Consider the following 23,521-nt stretch of genomic DNA (forward strand, 5'->3'; position numbering starts at 1 on the left):
CCACACACCTCCGTGATTCCCCCAGAGGTCAAAGAAGGACGGCACTGCAAGTCGATGTTTAACCAAAGTGGTTTATTGGCAGACCCCCCTGCCCCCTTGACATATACATACATATACATAAACATACACATACACATACATACATATACATAAACATACACATACATACACATACATACACACATACACACACACATACACACATACATACACACACACATACATACACACATACATACATATATAATGTGACTTTGTAAAACAAGAGAAATAAAGGATGGTGGGATGTAAAGAAGGCTCACAGTTACTGGATGATATTCCGCAGTACCGCCTCATCAGACTCTACGGCTGCCTCCAAGCAGTAGTGCCTGGTGAAGGTGTGCGTAGATGCCCAGGTCACCGCTCTGCCTATATTCTGGATTGGCACTCCTCCAAATAGTGCAGTGGATGTGGCCACTGCCCTCGTGGAATGAGCACGAACTTGTGCATTTAGAGGTTCTCCAGCCGCTTGGTGACAGTAGACAATTGCACTGGAAATCCATCTGGCAATTCCCCTTTTTGATAAAGGGAAACCCTTCCTGGGTGCGCTGAAGGCGACGAAGAGCTGAGAAGATTTACGAAAGCTCTTAATTTCCTTTAAGTAGAACTTGAGACATCTTTGAACGTCTAGAGAGTGCAATACTCTCTCTGCTGCCGTTGATGGACGAGGAAAGAAAGGTTTCAACACCAACGGCTCATTCAGATGAAAATCAGTTGGTACTTTTGGAATTAACTTTGGATTAGTCCTCAGAATCATTCCGTCTTCCTGAAACTGTAGGAAAGGCTCCTGAATAGTGAGCGCTTCCCCTACTCTTCTCGCTGAAGTTAGTGCAATGAGAAGAGCCACCTTCCAGGACAAGAATTTAAGATCCTCTCTATGTATAGGTTCAAACGGTGGTTTCATCAATTGTGACAGTACTATATTCAGATTCCATAGTGGTGGTGGAGGTTTTACTGGAGGAAAAACCCTAAACAATCCCTTCATAAACGGTTTGATAATCCTTGATGACCATAAGGACGGGCCAGATGAAGACCTCCTGTAGCGGGATCACGCAGCCAAATGCACCTTGATGGAAGCGTGAGCCAATCCTGACTTTGCTAACAGCAGAATGTAAGGGATAATCTGATGAGGTGCAGCAGTAAGAGGGTGAATGCTATGTCTCTTACACCACAGACAAAACCTCTTCCATTTCATCTTGTAGGTTTTGTTTGTACTATCCGCTCTAGCCTTGGACAGTATCCTCCTACACTCGTGTGAGATATTTCGTTGACTAAACTCAGTGTTCAGGAGAAAGGCCGCTAATCGCAAGGATTTCGGGTCCGGATGGAGCACCTGACCCCTGGACATTGCCAAAAGCGATGGAATTGGTCGAAGCTGAACTGGACGGTCCTCCAACAGCAGCAAGAGTTCCGTGAACCAGTGTTGTCTGGGCAACCAAGGGGCTATCAGGATCAGCCTGCACGGCTCCCTCTTGATCTTCATCAGTACGCGGGGGAAGAGAGGAATTTGAGGAAAACCGTAAGAAAAGAAACTTATTCCCCCAAGATCCCTTCTGGCTAAGTAAGCTTGCGAAGCACCGGCATTTCCTGTTCTCTCTTGTGGCGAATAGGTCCACTCTTGGTGTTCCCGACCTTTGAAAAATTATGTCCAGGGTCCCCTGGTCCAGCTCCCATTCGTGGCAGGACGATTTAAGCCTGCTGAGAGTATCCGCCTTGACATTTTGATCTCCTGGGACATGTTCTGCTGACAACGATATTCCTTGTTGAAGAGCCCATTCCCCTATCTCCTGGGCCTCCAGAGATGGGGAGAGAGTTCTGGTTCCTCCCTACTTGTTCAAATAGTGCATCGCTGTGGTGTTGTCTGTTCTTACCAACACTGGCGAACCTCGTATTCGTGGAAGGAAGGCCTGTAATGTTAGGCGGATCGCCTTGAGTTCCAGTAGATTTATGTGTAATTGTTGTTTGTGTACCATGTAGGAGAGTAGGGTCTGCAATCCTATGATCACCCAGATTTTTTGCTTTTGTTTCACTGGTTTACGACTTTCTCTGGCTGTGGGCCTGCCAATCAGACCCACAGCCTGGCTGTTCTCTTTCTAAATTACGAGATGTACCCTAGGTGCATTTACCAATTGGTACTGGGCCACCTTATCAGACCCCGTAACGCAGGGCATAGGTGTACCCAGGGCCGCCAGGGGCTGCAGCATGTATTATGCCACCCCTGGCTGGCCTCCTAAATTTGACACAACTGGCTGCATGACAGCTGGGGCGAAGACGTGTAATCACCCTTTGCTTTAGATATAGTAGCTCTATATCTAACCATACAATGGACACCCGAGTTCCTATCAGTCACTCCTATGGCAGGCCTTGACAATCCTGAAGGCAGAGTGCGTGGGCTCGTGTGAACTGTGTTCTGGCCCGAGCCGAGCCCGGTTGCAGCTTGCGGAATCAAGACCCAATGGCTGTTCCATGATAACGCGTACCATATCGGTAACTCCGGTATCGCGTTATCAAGGCATGTCGAGTAAGGTGTCATACGAATCGGGATGCTGCCCTCTCACCAACCCTGGCGACGAGGTTAGCATTCCGCCCTTCTAGAGGGACACGACATGTACGTAACTGTGAACCCCGGTTAAAGTTAACTAAAGCCTCAGCTCCACAAAATGGATGCTGCCACCACAGACACGAGTCTGACCTCCTGCTGCTGGGAGTCCTTCCAGCGAGGAGCGCTTAGACAAAGGGTTTCCTGTCGAGGGCGGTGTTCGCACCGTCCCAGACAGGGTTTGTGTATTCTGGGTAGGTAGGGCTTTTGCGAGAAGGTGACTGCGGAGTGGCACCCCGGTGCTCACTACGCATCTGCCGGTTAGAACCAGTTCCAGGGGCACCAGCCCTGACCTGGGGAAAGTCCGGCAGGGGAGAGGGGTGTAACTACCCCCCTTCCTGGTCCCACCCTTAGGGCAGGACCTAGTCATGTACCCACCCCTTTCTTTAGAATAAAGGCCGGAGCGGGGACCCTTCCAAATTAGATCATCTTTGAATCAAGAACTACTTTCTACGAAAGGACATTCAAGACTCTTCTCAAGATTTCTCCCTTGTGACTAAGGAGTAGTCACCCTGCATCAGCAGGCACCATCTAAGAACTCTGCGGTTTGCTGTAAGTCCTTCCTCAAGGAATCCGACGGCCCAGCTCGACGAGAACCGGCTTCCCTGGCACCTCTGACCTCTACCCACGTCATCAGCTCAGCTGTGAGTGCGACGAGACCTCGAGGGACCGGCCATCATCAGAACCTGCACGCTCTTAAACCAGCACGACCATTGAAGCAATTCTCTGGCGAGTGCTCTGGGGTCCGAGAAGCCCCGACCCTGAGCCGCTCCAGCACCGAAGTGCAGTCTCCCAGCATCTCCACGATCTGCGTGGGGCCCTTTTGCTCGCTGCTCAGCACGTTGTCTGGTCACTAGCCGCTGGCTTGTGCCCTTCTGTGACGACATCCGACAATCAACACTGCTGGTCTGGTTGCTCCAGACCGGCCCTTGCTTCCATCTTTGCGAGAAGCACCCCGGACCCTCCTGGTCCACTCAAGACGCCATCTTAGGCCCACCACGTGGCCCTGAGATCTGCCAAGGCTTGTTGCCCCATCCTGGGCCCAGCGACGCCGACAGCATCATCCTTCGTGGGACAGCTCGCACCTCCGCCGTGGTCGCCGACAACGCCTCCTGGTCCGTGAGACTGCAGAGCCTAGCGTCGCCCACTCACCTGGTCGAGGTGAGGGCCAACCGGTGCCTTCCTGGTACCCTCTGACTACTGGCTAGTAGTACGAACTTGGTCCCCTCTGCTTTCAGGTATCATCAATCTCTGATCCAGGCTTGGATCTCTACGAACTATTCATCCCTGGTCGCCGGCCAGCAACTCCTTTTCTTCCGGCTCCTGGCTCGTCAGCGAAGACCCCGACGCCTGTAAGACTTGTGCAGCCGCAGCCCTCGTGGCTAGGTAACTCGGCATTTCGGTGCCTGCATAGCCTCTTTACTTTAGGGTCCCGAGTCCCTCGCTTCCGACTTGCCTTATCGGGTCCGCCCGAGACCTTTAAACTTTCCGTGTCCTCGGACACTTGTGTTAATTGTGCACTTGAAGTATTTTCCTAAGAGATTTGGTTTGTGCTTAGTACCCTGTCCTCAAAGAGTACAGGGCTGTTGTGATTCTTAATAAATATCCTGTTTATTTTCATAACACTTGTGTGATGTCCTTTCACTTGGTGTTCAAGGGGTACATGTGTGGTAAACAGCTGGCTTAACACGCCCTCTCGAGTCTTTAGCCTTAGACTGCTCGTATCCACGCTACTAGGATAGCTGGTCTATAGGTTGACTTACAACCAAACACTATAAGGGTCGTTGGAACGATACATAGCGGTCGCTAGAATAGCGAACGTTGCATATCGGGCCAACTTCTCACATTGGTGAGCAGCGGTTGGGATTTGAGCTTGCTGTTGTTTTACCACACGTATCCTAAGAATATCTTGTTGAAAGATCACATAAGTACTGTTAGTACATATAACTAAAGCTTAGAATACTCTGAGTTCTACTGAACCAGCTGTTGCAGCTCCTCAAGGCTTAGCACACCTTGGCTGCAACTCTTAGCAAGGGAACAGTAGGTAAACCCATAGTGTAGGTAGGTGCATCACTTACACCACACTAGAAGCAGTATGTCGGACAAAGGAGGAAACTCTGAGTCTCCCCTTGTGTCAGTTGACCCTCCACAGGTCATCCCTTCAAGATATACTGCGCTTAACTTCCATGAGTTACGACAAGTATGTACCTCTAGGAAGATTAAGCAGGGGGCTAACCCAACCACCTCCTTTCTGATTAGTCTCCTAGAGACTTATGATGCCAGAAAGGCTGAGAAGCTTCTTAGCCCTTCTAATCCAGAAGGAGACATGCCTCCCCTCGAGGGAACCAGAGGCGACCCTGACCTAATCCTCCTCTCCGCTGAGAATGAGAACGTGGAGGAGGACGAGGATGAGGATCCCTCTGGGGATGAGGCAGATAAGGGACAGGTAGAAGTCGGAAGACTAAGCAGGTCCAACTTAAGCAAACATGACAGTGGTACTGGGGGACTCCTGGGGCCACTATCAGGTCAGCTTAACATTGGGAATGGACGAGCCAGATCTCTGTCAAGAGACTCTGGCAGATCCCTTCAAACCAATGGCTCTCACAACTCTTCGCAAAGAGGGATGACGTCCCCTCAGCGGAGAGTGTACGAAGCTAAGGAAAGGGCAGCTAATCTGAGGATCGAAAGGGAAGAACTTGCCCTGGCCAAAGAAAGGCTTGCCTTTGCGAGAGAGCAACAGTTAAGTGGGGTAGTCCCCACTGGTGGCAGCAATGTACCTAGCAATAGGGAAAGGAGTTTTGATACGAAACACCTTGGTAAGATAGTGCCCCCCTTTAAACAAGGGGACGACATCCACAAATGGATTACTGCTTTGGAGAGGGCCTGCACTGTGCAAGGTGTACCCCAGAGTCAGTGGGCAGCTATCTTGTGGCTCTCCTTTGAAGGAAAAGGAAGAGACAAGCTCCTCACCACAAGGGTGGAGGATGCGAACAATTACCAAATCTTGAAAAGTACACTCGTTGAAGGGTTCGGCCTAACCACTGAGCAGTACAGGGTGCTGTTCAGGGATACCCAGAAAACGCAGTCTCAAGATTGGTCTGATTTTGTCGATTGTGCCACTAAGGCTTTTGAGGGCTGGTTGCTGGGCAGTAAGGTTACTGATTACGAAGGATTGTATAATTTGATGATGAGAGAACAAATTTTAAACAATTGTCAGAACCAGTTGTTGCATCAGCATCTTGTCGACTCGGATCTGACCTCTCCCCAAGAATTGGGAAAGAAGGCAGACAGATGGGTTCGTACGAGAGTTAAACAGAACCAGGGCCAGAATCAAGGTGGTCAGAAGAAAGCAAACCAGAAGGGTAAAGATTCTAAGGGGGAACAAAATGACCAGAAGTCTTCGACAGGTCCCCAACAACCCAAAGAGGGTGGGGGTCAGGCTCCCCAAAAGAAGAAAGAAGGCCAATCCAAAAGATGGTGCCAGTACTGCAAAAGTAAATCTCACTGGTTTAGTGAGTGCACCAAGAAAGGAGGAGGGCAGACTCCTGCCACTGCAGCCCCTAAGGCACCTGTGCCCCCTAGTACAGTCAGCAGTGGCAGTGCGCCTCCCAAGGGTTTAGTAGGGTTAACCCTGGGTTCTGAGGGGCGTGACAACTTAGTTAGCACACTCACTCAGGCTGTCCTTGTCAGTACAGGGGACGTGGACGTGTCCCCTGACATAAGTCCCAATACGTTGGGCAAATACCGACAGACGCCTTTCATAAATGGAAAGATGGCTCAGGCCTATAGGGACACTTGTGCCAGCGTCACCATGGTGACGCCTAACTTTGTGGACCCTGGACAGATCATGCCAGGTACAGAATTCCTGGTGACCAATGCAAGCAATGTCACTACCAATCACAGTATGGCAATTGTAGCTTTCTCCTGGGGAGGGGTAACTGGCCAAAAGAAGGTTGTAGTTAGTCCAGACCTCCCAGTGGATTGTTTGTTGGGCAATGATTTGGAGTCATCACAATGGTCAGAAGTGGAGCACCGGACTCACATGGAAATGTTAGGCTTGCCAGCACATGTGTTCGCTGTGACCAGGTCACAGGTCAGGAAATGCCCCACTGAACAGGTGCTGGATCCTGGAACAACGGACCAGACACCTCCCAAGAAAAAGAGCAGTAGGGTTAAGGCTGCGCCTTCCCCCTTGCCCCAGGTCGTGGATCAAGTCTCAGAGGAGGCTGACCTACAAGAATTGAGGGAAACTGAGCCTAGAGAGTTCGAACTTGATCAAGTTGAATTCTTGGGTTCAGGGGGACCCTCAAGGGAAGACCTGGGGAAGGACCAGTTAGACTGCCCTTCTCTTGAACCCCTCAGACAGCAGGCTGCTGCTGAGGCTGCTGGGAACGCCACAGGTACCCACAAGGTATACTGGGAAGATGGACTCCTGTACACTGAGTCAAGAGACCCCAAGCCTGGCATGACCAGGAGGCTGGTTGTACCCTTGTCTCAGCGTGGTTTCCTACTTACCTTGGCCCACGAGATTCCCTTAGCAGGTCACTTAGGCCAGACGAAGACGTGGGACAGGCTTGTCTCACACTTTCACTGGCCTCACATGAACGAAGATACCACGGAGTTTTGCCGCTCCTGGGTCACTTGCCAAGCCAGTGGTAAGTCAGGTGGCACGACAAAGGCCCCCCTTATACCAATGCCTGTGGTGGGGGTGCCCTTTGAACGGGTGGGGATCGACATCGTCGGTCCCATGGAACCACCAACAGCGTCAGGGCACAAGTTTATACTGGTGGTAGTGGATCATGCCACCAGGTATCCTGAAGCTATTCCCCTTAGGACCACTACAGCACCTGTTGTGCCAAGAGCCCTAGTTGGAGTATTCTCCAGAGTGGGCTTCCCTAAGGAGGTCGTCTCCGACAGAGGTGCAAACTTTATGTCGAGCTACTTAACTGCTATGTGGAAGGAATGTGGTGTCAACTACAAGTTCACTACACCCTATCATCCACAATGCAATGGGCTTGTTGAAAGATTCAACAGGACCCTGAAAGGGATGATTCATGGACTACCAGAAAAGCTTTGGCGTAGATGGGACGTCCTGATCCCCTGCCTCTTGTTCGCCTACAGAGAAGTCCCACAGAAGGGGGTTGGCTACAGCCCTTTTGAGCTTTTGTACGGACATCCTGTAAGAGGACCCCTGTGTTTGGTGAAGGAAGGATGGGAGAGACCTCTCAAAAAGCCTGCAGCCAACATAGTGGACTATGTGCTTGGCCTCCGCTCGCGGATGGCTGAATACATGGAGAAGGCATCTGAAAACCTTAAGGCCAGCCAAGAACTCCAGAAAGCTTGGCATGACCAAAAGGCTGTCTTGACTGTTTATCAGCCCGGACAGAAGGTGTGGGTGTTGGAGCCAGTGGCCCTAGCAGCACTCAAGGACAAATGGTCCGGGCCCTACACCATCCTGGAGAAAAAGGGAGAGGTCACCTACCTGGTCGACCTGGGAACTCCCCGGAGCCCCCACAGGGTGCTTCATGTCAACAGGCTCAAGGCATATGTCGACAGGAAGGACATGAGTTTGCTCATGGCCCTCGATGAGGGACAGGAAGAGGAGAGTGACCCTCTCCCCGACCTGCTCACTCAGAATCCTGACGATGGGTCGGTAGATGGTGTTGTCTTTTGTGGCAGCCTCTCCGAACATCAACAGAGCGACTGTAAACAGGTTCTTCAGTCGTTCAGACATATGTTTTCTCTAACACCCAGTCAGACCAATTGGTGCACCCATGAGGTCGACACTGGCGACAGTCTGCCCGTTAAGAGTAAAATCTACCGGCAGCCTGATCACGTTAGAGACTGCATCAAGAGTGAAGTGCAGAAAATGTTGGAGCTGGGAGTCATTGAACCCTCGGATAGCCCTTGGGCTAGTCCCGTAGTTCTAGTGCCGAAACCTCACACCCCGGGCGGTAAGAAAGAGATGAGGTTCTGCGTAGACTACAGGGGTCTCAATGCAGTCACTAAGACTGACGCCCACCCAATACCAAGGGCAGACGAGCTTATCGATAGATTGGCTTCGGCCAACTACTTAAGCACGTTTGACCTGACCGCTGGGTATTGGCAAATCAGGTTAGCTGAGGACGCCAAACCTAAAACCGCATTTTCAACCCCTGGTGGGCATTATCAGTTCGTGGTGATGCCCTTCGGTCTGAAAAATGCACCTGCCACCTTCCAAAGTTTGGTGAATCAAGTCCTTACTGGGCTGGACGACTTCTGTGCGGCGTATCTTGACGATATTGCTGTCTTTAGCTCCACCTGGGAGGATCACCTGGTCCACCTGCGGAAAGTGTTAGAGGCCCTGCAAGCCGCAGGCCTCACTATCAAGGCCACCAAGTGCCAGATAGGGCAGACACAGGTTGTATACCTGGGCCACCTTGTAGGTGGAGGCCAGGTTCAGCCACTGGAGAGCAAGATACAGTCAATCAGGGACTGGGCTCCTCCAACCACCCAGACTCAGGTTCGAGCTTTCTTGGGCCTGACTGGATACTACCGGAAGTTTGTCAGGAACTATGGTTCCATCGTGACACCATTAAACGAACTGACAAGCAAGAAAATGCCAAAGAAGGTTCAGTGGACAGCGAGCTGTCAAAAAGCATTCGATGACCTAAAGCAGGCCATGTGCACGGTGCCTATCCTTAAGAGTCCGGACTACTCCAAACCATTCATTGTCCAAACAGATGCTTCTGAGTTGGGTGTGGGAGCTGTTCTTTCTCAACTGAATTTTGATGGTCAAGACCAGCCCATTGCTTTTATAAGCAGAAGGCTGACCCCTAGAGAGAAGAATTGGTCAGCTATTGAGAGGGAGGCCTTTGCTGTGGTTTGGGCCCTGAAGAAGCTGAGGCCATACTTGTTTGGCACTCACTTCAAGATTCAGACCGACCATAAGCCCCTCTTGTGGCTAAATCAGATGAAGGGTGAAAACCCCAAACTGCTTAGGTGGTCCATTTCCCTACACGGGATGGACTTTACAGTGGAACATAGACCTGGTACTGATCATGGCAATGCCGATGGGCTCTCCAGATATTTCCACTTAGAACAAGAAGACTCACCTGGTCAAGGTTAGCTTATCGTTCCGACGTTTGGGGGGGGGTCATGTAGGAGAGTAGGGTCTGCAATCCTATGATCACCCAGATTTTTTGCTTTTGTTTCACTGGTTTACGACTTTCTCTGGCTGTGGGCCTGCCAATCAGACCCACAGCCTGGCTGTTCTCTTTCTAAATTACGAGATGTACCCTAGGTGCATTTACCAATTGGTACTGGGCCACCTTATCAGACCCCGTAACGCAGGGCATAGGTGTACCCAGGGCCGCCAGGGGCTGCAGCATGTATTATGCCACCCCTGGCTGGCCTCCTAAATTTGACACAACTGGCTGCATGACAGCTGGGGCGAAGACGTGTAATCACCCTTTGCTTTAGATATAGTAGCTCTATATCTAACCATACAATGGACACCCGAGTTCCTATCAGTCACTCCTATGGCAGGCCTTGACAATCCTGAAGGCAGAGTGCGTGGGCTCGTGTGAACTGTGTTCTGGCCCGAGCCGAGCCCGGTTGCAGCTTGCGGAATCAAGACCCAATGGCTGTTCCATGATAACGCGTACCATATCGGTAACTCCGGTATCGCGTTATCAAGGCATGTCGAGTAAGGTGTCATACGAATCGGGATGCTGCCCTCTCACCAACCCTGGCGACGAGGTTAGCATTCCGCCCTTCTAGAGGGACACGACATGTACGTAACTGTGAACCCCGGTTAAAGTTAACTAAAGCCTCAGCTCCACAAAATGGATGCTGCCACCACAGACACGAGTCTGACCTCCTGCTGCTGGGAGTCCTTCCAGCGAGGAGCGCTTAGACAAAGGGTTTCCTGTCGAGGGCGGTGTTCGCACCGTCCCAGACAGGGTTTGTGTATTCTGGGTAGGTAGGGCTTTTGCGAGAAGGTGACTGCGGAGTGGCACCCCGGTGCTCACTACGCATCTGCCGGTTAGAACCAGTTCCAGGGGCACCAGCCCTGACCTGGGGAAAGTCCGGCAGGGGAGAGGGGTGTAACTACCCCCCTTCCTGGTCCCACCCTTAGGGCAGGACCTAGTCATGTACCCACCCCTTTCTTTAGAATAAAGGCCGGAGCGGGGACCCTTCCAAATTAGATCATCTTTGAATCAAGAACTACTTTCTACGAAAGGACATTCAAGACTCTTCTCAAGATTTCTCCCTTGTGACTAAGGAGTAGTCACCCTGCATCAGCAGGCACCATCTAAGAACTCTGCGGTTTGCTGTAAGTCCTTCCTCAAGGAATCCGACGGCCCAGCTCGACGAGAACCGGCTTCCCTGGCACCTCTGACCTCTACCCACGTCATCAGCTCAGCTGTGATCTGTGGGTGCGACGAGACCTCGAGGGACCGGCCATCATCAGAACCTGCACGCTCTTAAACCAGCACGACCATCGAAGCAATTCTCTGGCGAGTGCTCTGGGGTCCGAGAAGCCCCGACCCTGAGCCGCTTCAGCACCGAAGTGCAGTCTCCCAGCATCTCCACGATCTGCATGGGGCCCTTCTGCTCACTGCTCAGCACGTTGTCTGGTCACTAGCCGCTGGCTTGTGCCCTTCTGTGACGACATCCGACAATCAACACTGCTGGTCTGGTTGCTCCAGACCGGCCCTTGCTTCCATCTTTGCGAGAAGCACCCCGGACCCTCCTGGTCCACTCAAGACGCCATCTTAGGCCCACCACGTGGCCCTGAGATCTGCCAAGGCTTGTTGCCCCATCCTGGGCCCAGCGACGCCGACAGCATCATCCTTCGTGGGACAGCTCGCACCTCCGCCGTGGTCGCCGACAACGCCTCCTGGTCCGTGAGACTGCAGAGCCTAGCGTCGCCCACTCACCTGGTCGAGGTGACGGCCAACCGGTGCCTTCCTGGTACCCTCTGACTACTGGCTAGTAGTACGAACTTGGTCCCCTCTGCTTTCAGGTATCATCAATCTCTGATCCAGGCTTGGATCTCTACGAACTATTCATCCCTGGTCGCCGGCCAGCAACTCCTTTTCTTCCGGCTCCTGGCTCGTCAGCGAAGACCCCGACGCCTGTAAGACTTGTGCAGCCGCAGCCCTCGTGGCTAGGTAACTCTGCATTTCGGTGCCTGCATAGCCTCTTTACTCTAGGGTCCCGAGTCCCTCGCTTCCGACTTGCCTTATCGGGTCCGCCCGAGACCTTTAAACTTTCCGTGTCCTCGGACACTTGTGTTAATTGTGCACTTGAAGTATTTTCCTAAGAGATTTGGTTTGTGCTTAGTACCCTGTCCTCATAAAGAGTACAGGGCTGTTGTGATTCTTAATAAATATCCTGTTTATTTTCATAACACTTGTGTGGTGTCCTTTCACTTGGTGTTCAAGGGGTACATGTGTGGTAAACAGCTGGCTTAACACGCCCTCTCGAGTCTTTAGCCTTAGACTGCTCGTATCCACGCTACTAGGATAGCTGGTCTATAGGTTGACTTACAACCAAACACCATAAGGGTCGTTGGAACGATACATAGCGGTCGCTAGAATAGCGAACGTTGCATATCGGGCCAACTTCTCACATACCTTCCAACGACTGCTGACTTGAAGGTCCTGAAGGAAAGCACCCCATCCTTCTAGGGATGCATCTTTCGTCACCACCAATGGAGCCGCTCGTGGAAGAAAAGTCAGACCCTAAGATACATTTTCTCTGTGTCCACCATGCCGCTGCCTGAACCATAAATGGCATCACTCTGATTGTGTCGTCGAAGGATCCCTCTGCTTGACGCCATTGTAGATAGATTTGTTCTTGCCATGGGCGCAGTCTTAATCTGCAGTGAGGCACAAGGGGAATGCAAGATGACATCATGCCCAGCAAGGATTTGTACCTGCGGACTGAAAGAGACTTTCTTTTTACAAAGTCTAGGAAGAGAGACACGATCCTCAGGTGCCTTTCTTCGGAGGGAAACACCTTGGTGCAGTCCGTGTCTAGTATTGCTCCCAGGAATGTGATCACTCTTGTTGGTTGAAGGTTTCATTTCCCTTCGTGTAGAGTCAAACCCAGCTTGACAAACAAATCTATGCAAGCCTGTGTTGACGCCCTGGCCTGTGCTTTCGATGGTGCTTTGACTAACCTGTCGTCGAGGTAAGGAAATATTTGATGTTTTTGCTTCCTTAACACAGCCGCCACTGCAGCTAGGCATTTTGTGAACACTCGCGGCGCTGACTTTAGGCCAAATGGCAGTACCTTGAATTGATAATCTGGCGGAGCGGAGCTGGCGGGTTGGTGTGTAGAATGAGGTACATGGGGCCCACATCGTGGAGAGCCCTGTGTGCGTGGGTGAGGAGTCGGAATGTGATTCTCTTGCTGACGGGGAGCCAGTGCAGATCTTTCAGATGGACAGAGATGTGGGTGTGGCGGGGGATGTCCAGGATGAGCCTTGCTGAGGCGTTCTATATGCGCTGTAGTCTTTTCTGGAGCTTGGCTGTGGTTCGGGCGTAGCGGGTGTTTCCGTAGTCCAAGCGGCTGGTGACAAGGGCCTGGGTGACCGTCTTCCTGGTTACGGTGGGGATCCATCGGAAAATTTTCCGGAGCATGCGCAGGGTGTTGAAGCAGGATGAAGAGACGGCGTTGACTTGCTTGGTCATCGTGAGGGAGGAGTGCAGGATGAAGCCTAGGTTGCGTGCGTGGTCTGTGGGTTTGGGGGCGGTACCCAGGGCAGGTGGCCACCAGGAGTCGTCCCAGGCAGAGGGGGATGGTCCCAGGATGAGGACTTCCGTCTTGTCTGAGTTCAGTTTCAGACGGCTGAGCTTCATCCATTCCGCAACGTCCTTCATTACTTCCTGGAGGCTGGCTTTGGCGGTATCCGGGTCGTTGGTGAGGGAGAGGATCAGCTGGGTGTTGTCGGCGTAGGAGATGATGTTGAGGCTGTGTTTGCGTGCGATGGCTGCGAGGGGGCTCATGTAGACGTTGAAGAGGGTGGGGCTGAGCGAGGATCCTTGTGGGACGCTGCAGATTACTTCGGTAGCTGCCGACCGGAACGGGGGGGAGGCGGACTCTGTGTTCTTCCGGCGAGAAACGAGATGATCCACTCCAAGGCCGCGCCTTGGATTCCGGTGTCGCTGAGGAGATGTATCAGGGTGTGGTGGCATACCGTGTCGAAGGCTGCTGAGAGATCCAGGAGGATGAGGGCGGTGGTTTCCCCGTTGTCGAGCATAGATCTGATGTCGTTGGTGGCTGCGATGAGGGCGGTCTCGGTGCTGTGGTTTTGCTTGGAAGCCGGACTGAGACTGGTTGAGGATCCGCTTGTCTCGAGGAAGGCGGAGAGTTGTTTGTTGACCGTCTTCTCGATGACTTTGGCAGGAAAAGGGTGGAGCGAGATGGGTCGAAAGTTCTTGAGGTCCGTGGGGTCCGCGGTGGGTTTTTTCAGGAGGGCGCTGAGCTCGGCATGCTTCCAGCTCTCCGGGAAGGTGGCGGATGCGAAGGAGCTGTTGATGACGTCCCGGAGTTGGGGTGCGATGATGGAGTCGGCTTTGTTAAAGATGTTGTGTGGGCATGGGTCGGTAGGGGAGCCGGATGGGTGGTGCTCATTGTTGCGGCGGTGTCTTCGGTGCTGACCGGGGTCCAGGTGCAGAGGGTGGCGGTTGGGTGCGCTGATTTGGTGGTTGGGTGCGTGGTCTGTGCGTCGATGCGGTCGTGTAGGTCGGCGATCTTGCGGTGAAAGAACGAGGCGAGTGATCCGCAGAGGTCTTGCGAGGGTGTAATGTCGTTGTTGCAGGCGCTGGGGTTGGAGAGCTCTTTAACGATGCTGAAGAGTTCCTTGCGGTTATGGGTGTGGTTGTCCAGACGTTGTTTGTATGTAGTTCTCTTGGTGGTGCGGATCTGTTGGTGGGGCTTGCGGATGGCGTTCTTGAGGGCTGTCATGTTCTCTGTTGTCTGGTCCTGGCGCCAGGTTTTCTCCAGGGAGCGGCAGGTTTTCTTTGAGTTCGTGAGGTAGTCGGTGACTCACGAGGCTTTCTTGCTGTGGGGTCTGTTGCGTGGTTTCTTTAGTGGTGCGAGTTAGTCGGTGCTGTTGGTGAGCCATTGTGCGAGGTTGCGGGCTGCTTCGTTGGGGTCCGTCGTGATGGTGGGAGGGTTCTGGCTGAGGGAGGTGGTGATCGGTACTGGTTCTATTGCTGCCTTTCGGAGCATTGTCCGAATTCTCCTTCTGGAGTTGATGCAGATGGCTGGCTTTCTGATGCATCGGTGGCGTACAAGGGGGCGTTTGTAGAAATTCTAGGGTGTGGCCGAATTGAATAATGTGGAGGACCCATTGATCCGTCGTTATTTTTCGCCAATTCTGAAGATGGTGAGCAACCTTTCCACCCAGGGGAGCACTTGATCTCTTGAAAGTTGACGCAGCCGAAAGATGAAGGTTGTCATTGCCGTCGGGTGTTGTCCTTCCCCTGACGGCCTCCCCTTCCTCTTGGAGTTGATTTTGTATATCCTCCTGATTGACGCCGATTGTACTGTTGGCGGTAGGGCTGCGACGAGGCAGAATAAGAGTAATATCTCCCTTGCTGATATCCTCTATAAGGTGACTGCCCTCTACCTCTAGAGCCACGAAAAGGGTTTTTTCTGTACTGCAAAGTTCCCAAAGCCTTTGCAGTATTGGTATCCTTTTTGATACTCTGCAGAGTGTCATCAATGTGCTTCCCGAAAAGATCTTCTCCATTGAGTGGGAGGTCTAGGATCTTGCTTTGAACCTCCGGCCTAAAAGCAGTTGCTCTTAGCCATCCTTGCCTGCGCTGAACTGCTGCTCCTCCCATAGATCTAAAGGCCATAGTCACTATATCCATAGCGCAGTCTATGACTTGTGCTGAAGTCCTTTCCCCCTCCAGGAGAAACTTTCGGGCTTCTTGCTTCTCCGGTTCCAGCACTTTGTCAATGTAGGGAGACAGGTCGCACCACATTTGCCTGTCGTACCTTCCCAAAATAGCGAGGGCATTTGCGGCTTTAACTAGTAGCGCCGACATTAAAGAAAACCTTTTTCCTGCATTATCTGGTCTTCTGCCCTCCCTGTCCGGAGGTGCTGTGATTGGAGCAGACTGATTCCTTGACTTCTGCTGCGCCGCCCGAGTAATCACCGAATCCGGTTTGGGATACCCAAAAGACATGCTGGAGCATCTGTAGGTGCCTTATATTTTTTGTCTAGTCTGGCCAGAACCAGCGTCACCGTAGCTGGCGTTTCCATGACTTAGTCCTTCCTCCCAAATATGACTTACGATAGGCAATGACCGAACAGACCTGCGATAGGATTCCTTGAAATTATATAGAAAGCATTCTGCTTTCTGTTCCGACATGGTAAGTGCAAATCTCTTGGGGCTCTTTCCATCAAATTATGAAAACCACCAATGTCCTCAGGGGGAGAATCTACTGGCCTCGGCGTAGAGTTGAAGGTGATTGAATGAGATAGTCATTCAATTCTCCACTAGGTTCAGCAATCTCTCCATCCTCGTGGTCATCGTCCGAGGTGTCTGGATCGTGATGTGACGCTGGGTTTGGAGACCTAGTATTGGGCTCCGGTAAAATTACCCTCCTACGCACAGGCGTACCTGGTACCGACCGTGGGCGAGGAGTTGTCTCCTGTATGTTCTGAGTGGTTTGAGAAGTCGGATACCTTCTTCTATAATCCTCCAACATGCCCTGGAGGTCATTCAATAAAGAGTATGGCACACTTGTCATATCCTCACGCTGCTGTTGGCGATATTGCTGCTGCTCCTGGGGATGCTCTTGAAAACCCCCATATTCTTCTTCCGATTCGTCATCCTGGTACTTGACCTGTAATTGCGAAGGACTACTCGCAAAACCATAAGGGCCATCTTCATCCTCGTCCTCAGAGTCTTCCTCCTCCAGCAGGTGAGAAGGGACCAATGGAGATACCTTGCTTGGAGACTAGACCTCCGGCGTTATAGGCTTTTTCCAGGGTACCAATATTTTTTCTGGTGTTTTTTCTCTCGTCGACTAGCCCGTCTTCGAGATTCCTGCCGCCGACCATATTATCGTCGTTGACGCTACCGTCGACGTTGTTATCGTCGACGCTGTCCTCGTCAACGCTCCTGCTGTCGTCGTCGACGCTCCCATCGATGATGCTCACGTCGTCGACGCAGATACAGTTATGCTCGTCGCGCCTTCGTCTACGGTGAACTCGTCGACGATACCGCTGTTGACGGTGAAAGCGTCGACGGCGTCTTCTCAATAGCCTTTACCTCCTTTCTCGTCGAGGATGTAGATGGTTTTGCCGTCGTCGATGACCCCTTTTTCGTCGACGATCCCGTCGACAGTGCTGAAACCTTCCCTTTCTCCCCAGAAGGCGTAGAGGAAACTTTCCTGATGGTAATCTTAACTCTCGGAGGCGATTTTGGAGGTTCTGAGTTGGACTTTTCTTGTTTTACCTCAGAAGCAGAACCCTTCTTCTCCTTAGGTTTGCCTGAAGGAGATTGAGGGACTGCGCCCTTAAGACCCTGCAGTGGTCTTTTTTGGGGCCTTCTCTGGTCTGTCCCCTGAGGTATGCTTCTGAGGAGATCTCTCTCTTTTTTTAGATCTCTTAGACGAACTAGACTCCTCCTCACTCTCACTTGAGAGGATTTCCTTTCTGGCTTTAACCTTTTGGAGCCAAATCAGCAGTCTTCCCTCACGATCCCTCAAGGTTTTATTTCAAAAGGTTCAACATACCTTACAATCCTCTGCCTTATGGTCTGGCTAAAGGCAGTATATACAATCCTTATGAGGGTCATCTGTGTAAAGTCTCTTCTTAGAGTAGGTGGCACAAGCTCTAAATAATCCCTTTTTCTCTTTCCGAGACATGGTAGATGAATAAGGGCTTCCAATAAGAAGATAACAGAAGATGAGAAACCTCAAATTCCAGTCAAAATACTGTAGAAATGAAGAGTTTGAGCAGAGCTCAAAGGAGACTCCCTAGCACAACGTGCGGTAGAAAAATCTGAGGTGCAGAAGGTGCTCTCAGGAGTGTTCTAGAGGGTGAGGAGCTCTGATTGGTGCAGGGAAAAGTTTGGGCCTTTTTTACACAACAAAGGCTATGGGTTGCAAAAAGGAAATGGGCCTAGGCCTCTGCAGTTTGCTATACTGCTAAGCATTGCTTTTTTATATACCGAAGACAGGGAATGATTCAGGCATGTGAATCTATGAAAGTTCCAATACTGGAGTAAATGGCCTTTGAGATCCATCCTTCTTGGGGATAAGAAACTAAAGGGAGAAGACTCCACCTTGGTGTCTACTATTCCCTTGTTTTATTATGCCCTTGAGAAAAAGCACTTGAACCTCTTTTTGAGGAAGGCGCTAGTGTTCCACATAGGTAGGGTGTGTGTGTGTGCACACTAGGTGGAATGTTTAATGGTGATGCAGTGAGTTCTAGGCAGCACCCAAGTTGTATGATAAAAAGTACCCACTGGTCAGTAGTGATCTCTTCTAAACGGGGAAGAAGATCCTACAGCCTTCTGCCAACAGGTGTATTGTGATTTATTTTTTTAGGGTGCATGGGGTGTTGGTTTGGGTTGCGAAAGGGAGTCGCTCCTGGCTGGAGGTAGCTCCTGTAGCTCGCCTTCCATGGTTCTGCCTTTGGTTTTAATCTTCCTGTAACCCGACCCCCCCCCCCCCGAGTACCGTCGGTGGTACTGCTGTTGCCTTTTGTTGGATGCGGGAGATTCGGGGAATGTGGTTTTACTACCACCCATGTACTGAGATCTATGACAGAATTCCTGAAGTGCCAGTGCACAAGGATTCCCATCGCTATGACTCTACCCATGTTCTTTTTCAGTTTCTCGAGCATCTGGTCCAAATAGATTTTAGCAGAACAGATTTAACAGATGCTGCTGACTTTTAGCTTGTAGCCAGAGACATGGAGCCATGATAGCCAGGAAGCTGGTGTTCATACCACAAGTATGTAGCAGATTGTGGCATTCGAGGTGGTTTTGCTCTTGGCCACAGCCTCCTGACCATGCTGATCTTACTGTACTGTACCTTGGCCATTTACATGCCATGTGAACTACTAGAGTAGGTGGAACATGGCTGCAGACATAAGGCAGGTCATTGAGCAAGGATTTATACTTCTCTATAGTCTGCATGAAAACCCGGGCTTTGTTCGGCTTTGGAATGTTTTGGGCATTTTCAGAATTCCCTTCAGCATGGGGGGAGCTGGACTGTATGTTATGTAGACTGATTCGACCAGGAAGTCATTGTCATCTTGGAAGACATGGATGTCTACTTTAAGCAGCAGCTCTGTGGATGACATTGCAATAGGAGGTAGTATTAGGTGGGGAGGGTTTTGCCGGATAGAGGCCAGGGTCTGTGTTGCCGTGGAGATCAAAGTCATCCCATGGGTTGTCCGTTGGTTGTGGGTCATAGGGAGCATAAGTTTTGCCTGGGTACAATGGGTTGTGTTCTCCTTCCTCATCTGAAGAGTGTTGCGACCTCTGTTGTATGGCTAGAGGAGGTGAAATATATGGTGGTGGCTGCAAGGGTGGCGAAGGTGTTCGGAGAGGAGGAGGGGGAGGAGAGTAGCAATGGGGCCTGTCCTAGGCTTTTGTGCCCTCGAGGACGTCAGGATTCCAGGTCAATCTGCTCCTGGAACAACCGCTTTTGATTCTTTGGCCATGTGTCCTGTTTCTGCAGCGTGGGCTTGGTAGTAATGTTTTCCATCTGCCGGTATATAAAAAAACATGTTTGGCCGATCGTCAAGCTTCTCACATAGAAACTGGAGAATAGGTTAATTCGAATTTTAGGAGTTAGCAGTCAATGGCACCTTCAGCAACCAATAGGTTTTCAGCACAGAGTGTGAAGGTGATTTCAGTGTAGTAGTCTACTTCAGCACCAGGGAGCCTTTCAGTGCTGGAGTGGTCTCATGCTCAGGTGAGAGGCAGAGATTACAGAGCTGGTAGTAGTGAGTGCAGGGGAACTTTGCATTACATTGAGGAGGCAGTACTGGAAGGGCATCCTTTCCATCACTGACGAGGCATTGTCGATGAGAAGGAGCTAGTGACAAGAGGTGGGAGTGAGCCAGGCTGAAATGGTGTGAGGACCTGCCAGGCTGAAGGTGTCGAGGTTTCAGCGACTGTAGGATGAACATCGGTACCAATGAAGTGGGACTGAGTGAAGATTGTCTGGAATTAACTGGAGAAGGGTAGATGAAAAAGCCTGGCAGATGGGGCTATTGGGTGCCTAACACTGAGCCCGGTCGGCACACATCCAAACTAGATGGCAGAAAATACAAACAATGGAGCCGGTTTCCATACGCATTACCAGCTAATTGAGGAGTCACTATACCTTGTGACTTGCCAGACGTCGAAGAATAACTTGCAAACGTTCAAGCCCAATACTAGATGGCTTGAATATGTAGAGAATGTGCATCTATATTCACACATGCTATGAAAAGGTAGTACCCTGAATGTAAGCCGTGGAAGGATAAGACTTTTCGAATAAGAATGGCAAGAAGGATTTACACCAAGGGTGGGACAAACAAGTAAAGATAGAAAGCAAACTACTAAGCAGGAAGCAAATGAGATGCACAAAAGCGCCAATCAATGTGATACAGTTGTAGCTGCCTGTAGGTGAGATCTAAAATAGTGATCTTTGATCAGAAGTTACTAGAGCAAACAAGTGCACAAAAATCATTTGCAGGAGTTCTTCTACAACATCATGCAGTTTTCACACTATTAAATCTTGTAAAAGTTCTGCAGACCATTCACAGTCCACCCACTTGCACTTTATAAGTACTAGTTAGCGCTCTAGTTTAAAGAGCATTTATTGCTTTAAGAAATGTAAGTACGCTAAACTAGGGGCTTAAATCAAAGTCTTTACTGCTTGCACAGACCTTTTTAAACAATTAACATATTAGCAGATACACACAAAAAAAAACGAATTCAAGTATGCATACCTCATAAACTGCTGTAAGATCTCTAAAGAAGCTTTTTGCTCCATTTAGCAGTGCCTCGTTCTCAGGACAAACTACAACGTAGGCAATGTCTCGCTGAGATCCGTATGGCTCCAGCATCAGCCTCTCCCAGTACGGCAAAGCAAATGGTGAAAGTACCAAAAAATCATGATCATATCCCAGCAAAAACGTAGGAATTGGCAGTGGTTCTGGGGATTCATCAGTTCCTAAAGCACAAAATTAGATTGTTTAACATTAAACCAAAACAAACGTGGAGGGGGGGGGGGTGGCGGGGGGGAGGGGGAGAGGGACATGCAAAATTTTCATTGCCTTGGACACAAGCAAAACTGTCATTTTGGTACATGATTTAGGCATGAATGAAGCTGGGCCCTCTAGGTGAATGTAGCCACATCTTTTAAGGTAAAAGTACTGTCTTTATCTGAATGACTACACAGATTATCTAGTGATGCCTGAGGACTACTACCAGGAAAGTTACAGCATACTTATTACTTCTCTCAAAAGACTGCTTATGTGCATGTCATTTACTCATTGGCTCAACCTTGCACTCCTCCTATTAACAGTAAAGAGGATGCTGGCATTCTAACTATATGAAATCAGTGTAGCCAAGACTAATGCAGCTTAATAATGAGTGCTCATCATAGTAGTGTTACTATTAATAACGTACTAAATAATCTGAATTGAAAAAAGTTCTAACAGAAGCTAAAACTGCTATTATGCAGCAAGACAATTACCGTGACATGAAAGAAAATCACTTGTAAAACAGTCATGTTGCCTAAGCTGCAGAAGTTTAATGCTTCTTATGAAGAACTTATTCAACAAAAAGTTGAATTCCAAAATAATTTAACTGTTGAGTACATAAACTACTATAGCTTTACGAGTAAAGCAAATTAATGCAATGTTGTTTACCGTAAGTGCCTCGGCCAGCCATTTTGTGAAACTGTTGCCACGTGAGGGGGCCTTGTACACCCCAAGATCTGACTGTTCGTTTTTTCTGAATAGCATCCTGCAAAACTGGCTGGAGGGAAAGAAGCATCCGAAGGATGTCTTGTGAACATTGCATGCTCACATCCACAGCTGAAAGATATTGGGAGTAGAAAAAAAGCATATGGCTGAATCAAAATGCAAGTAAGAAAAGTCAATGAATTAATACATTAAACATTTGAATCAGTAGTGCAAATAGTTTCACAATTATGTACACATTATAGAATGTTATATCATGCTTGATAGTGGTATATCCTGCCTGATGCTGGCACCAGTGTAACACTGTTGAACTTGTGGAAATGCTGAAATGTAAGACTCATAGCCTGTCGTGGGGTCATTGCAAAAGAGGTAAGTCCCTGAACTGTACCGTAGCCAGGATAGCGCCAATGAAAGGAAGCCTCTGCAAAGGAATCTGGTGTGCATTTGGCTCGTTGGTCATGAACCCCCAACAATGTCCAGAGGTTCACCATTATCCGGAAGTGATCTACGACTTACTGTGGTGAGTCAATCTTCAACAGCCAGTTGTTAAGGTAAAAAAAACTGCTATCTTCGATCTCCACAGATGGGCAACTGCGGATACTTTCATGAACACCCAAGGAGTACTGGTAGGGCCAAAGGCGAGCACAGCAAAATGAAAATGCTACTGGCCTACCTTCAACAGCAGGTAACCTCTGTGGGAAGGTGGGACATTTATAAGAAAAACATGTCCTGCAGGTCCAAAGACAATATCCAATCTTTCAGGCACAGGGAAGATAGGATCTGGACCAGTGCGAGCATTTTCAATTTTTCCTTCCATAGGAAGGCATTTATCAGATGAAGATCAGACTTGGGTCTTAAGGCTACCAACATACTTTAACATGAGGAAATTGCGAGTAGCAGCAACCCTTGCACACTTCAGAATGCAGAAGCCTCTCACTCGCTCCTTTAGAAAGTGGAACTCACAGGTCTTGCAACTGAATAAATAGGTGTTCATCTGAACTTCAATCTTAGGGGCATGGGGAATCAAAGTTGTGGCAGAGCAGAAAGAAAAGATAGGGCATAGCCATGCTTCAAGTAATCAAATGTTGGACATGCTGGATCACCACCCTGTGAGAAAGTGCTAGATACTGTCTCGGACACGGTGGCTGTGCACCACTAACTGCAAGCTAAAGCAGCACGGTGGAGCATGGTGGAGCCTCAGGGGAAGGGGACTGAAAGGACTGATGACATTATTGGTCTGCACATTGCCTACCATATCCACGATCCTCCCCTAAAAAAGGACTGGGGTGATTGCAATAGTGGCTGGGGAGACAGACCCTTCCTATAAGTCAGCCCCCTATAGTGACCGTTAAATGTTCTAATATGGTGAGCAAACTGTTTGGCAGGGGTCAATGAGTGTGCTGTGGCCCTAATTTCTTTGAAACTTCCCAAGGCAGAATGTGCTTTTTCAAACAGGCGTAAACCATTTATGGGCATATCCAGGAGAATGGCAGCTAAAAGTTACAATGGTGCCAACCAAACTTTACAGACCAGTAGTATCCAAGGCAGCACAAATCATGTATTTGGTTCCCTTTTCACAACTCCAGAATGGTTTGAGCAAGTGAGGCCCTCAAGTCTTTCAGGACTGCCAGCAAGATGTCGCTGGACATGTCCCAGACAGCATGTGTATATCAAACCCAATAAACTGCATTGATCAATCTCAATCCCAGGCTAACCCAAAAGAACATTGGCTTGTGGAACACCTAAATCCTCTTAGATACCCCTATAGAAGAAGTCCTGGAGAACAAACTGACATTTTTTTTCAGATTTATACAGCGTGAACTCAACCCGAAGGAATTGGAGTGTGTTACATGAGCATTAGTTACGTTAACCAAGGACGCATTCATTTTTTTGGTAGGCACAGGGAGATTAAGTGATCTATCCAGAATTTCAGGATG

General features: G+C 49.9%; 1 protein-coding gene across 1 annotated transcript in view; it reads right to left on the minus strand.

Moving 5' to 3' along the window:
- The window catches only part of MED13 (mediator complex subunit 13), a 684,456-nt gene extending 662,381 nt beyond the window's left edge, over nucleotides 1-22,075 (minus strand). The window contains exons 1-3 of the mRNA XM_086954050.1: nucleotides 21,973-22,075; nucleotides 21,531-21,698; nucleotides 20,607-20,830 (exon numbers count right to left, since the gene is read on the minus strand). Of these exons, the coding sequence (XP_086810176.1) occupies nucleotides 20,607-20,830; nucleotides 21,531-21,698; nucleotides 21,973-22,075 (495 nt within the window). The remainder of the gene's footprint in view (nucleotides 1-20,606; nucleotides 20,831-21,530; nucleotides 21,699-21,972) is intronic.
- Nucleotides 22,076-23,521: the final 1,446 nt, after the last annotated feature.

The sequence above is a fragment of the Lissotriton vulgaris genome, chromosome 2_1 (genome assembly GCF_964263255.1).
Source record: "Lissotriton vulgaris chromosome 2_1, aLisVul1.2, whole genome shotgun sequence".
NCBI lineage: Eukaryota > Metazoa > Chordata > Amphibia > Caudata > Salamandridae > Lissotriton > Lissotriton vulgaris.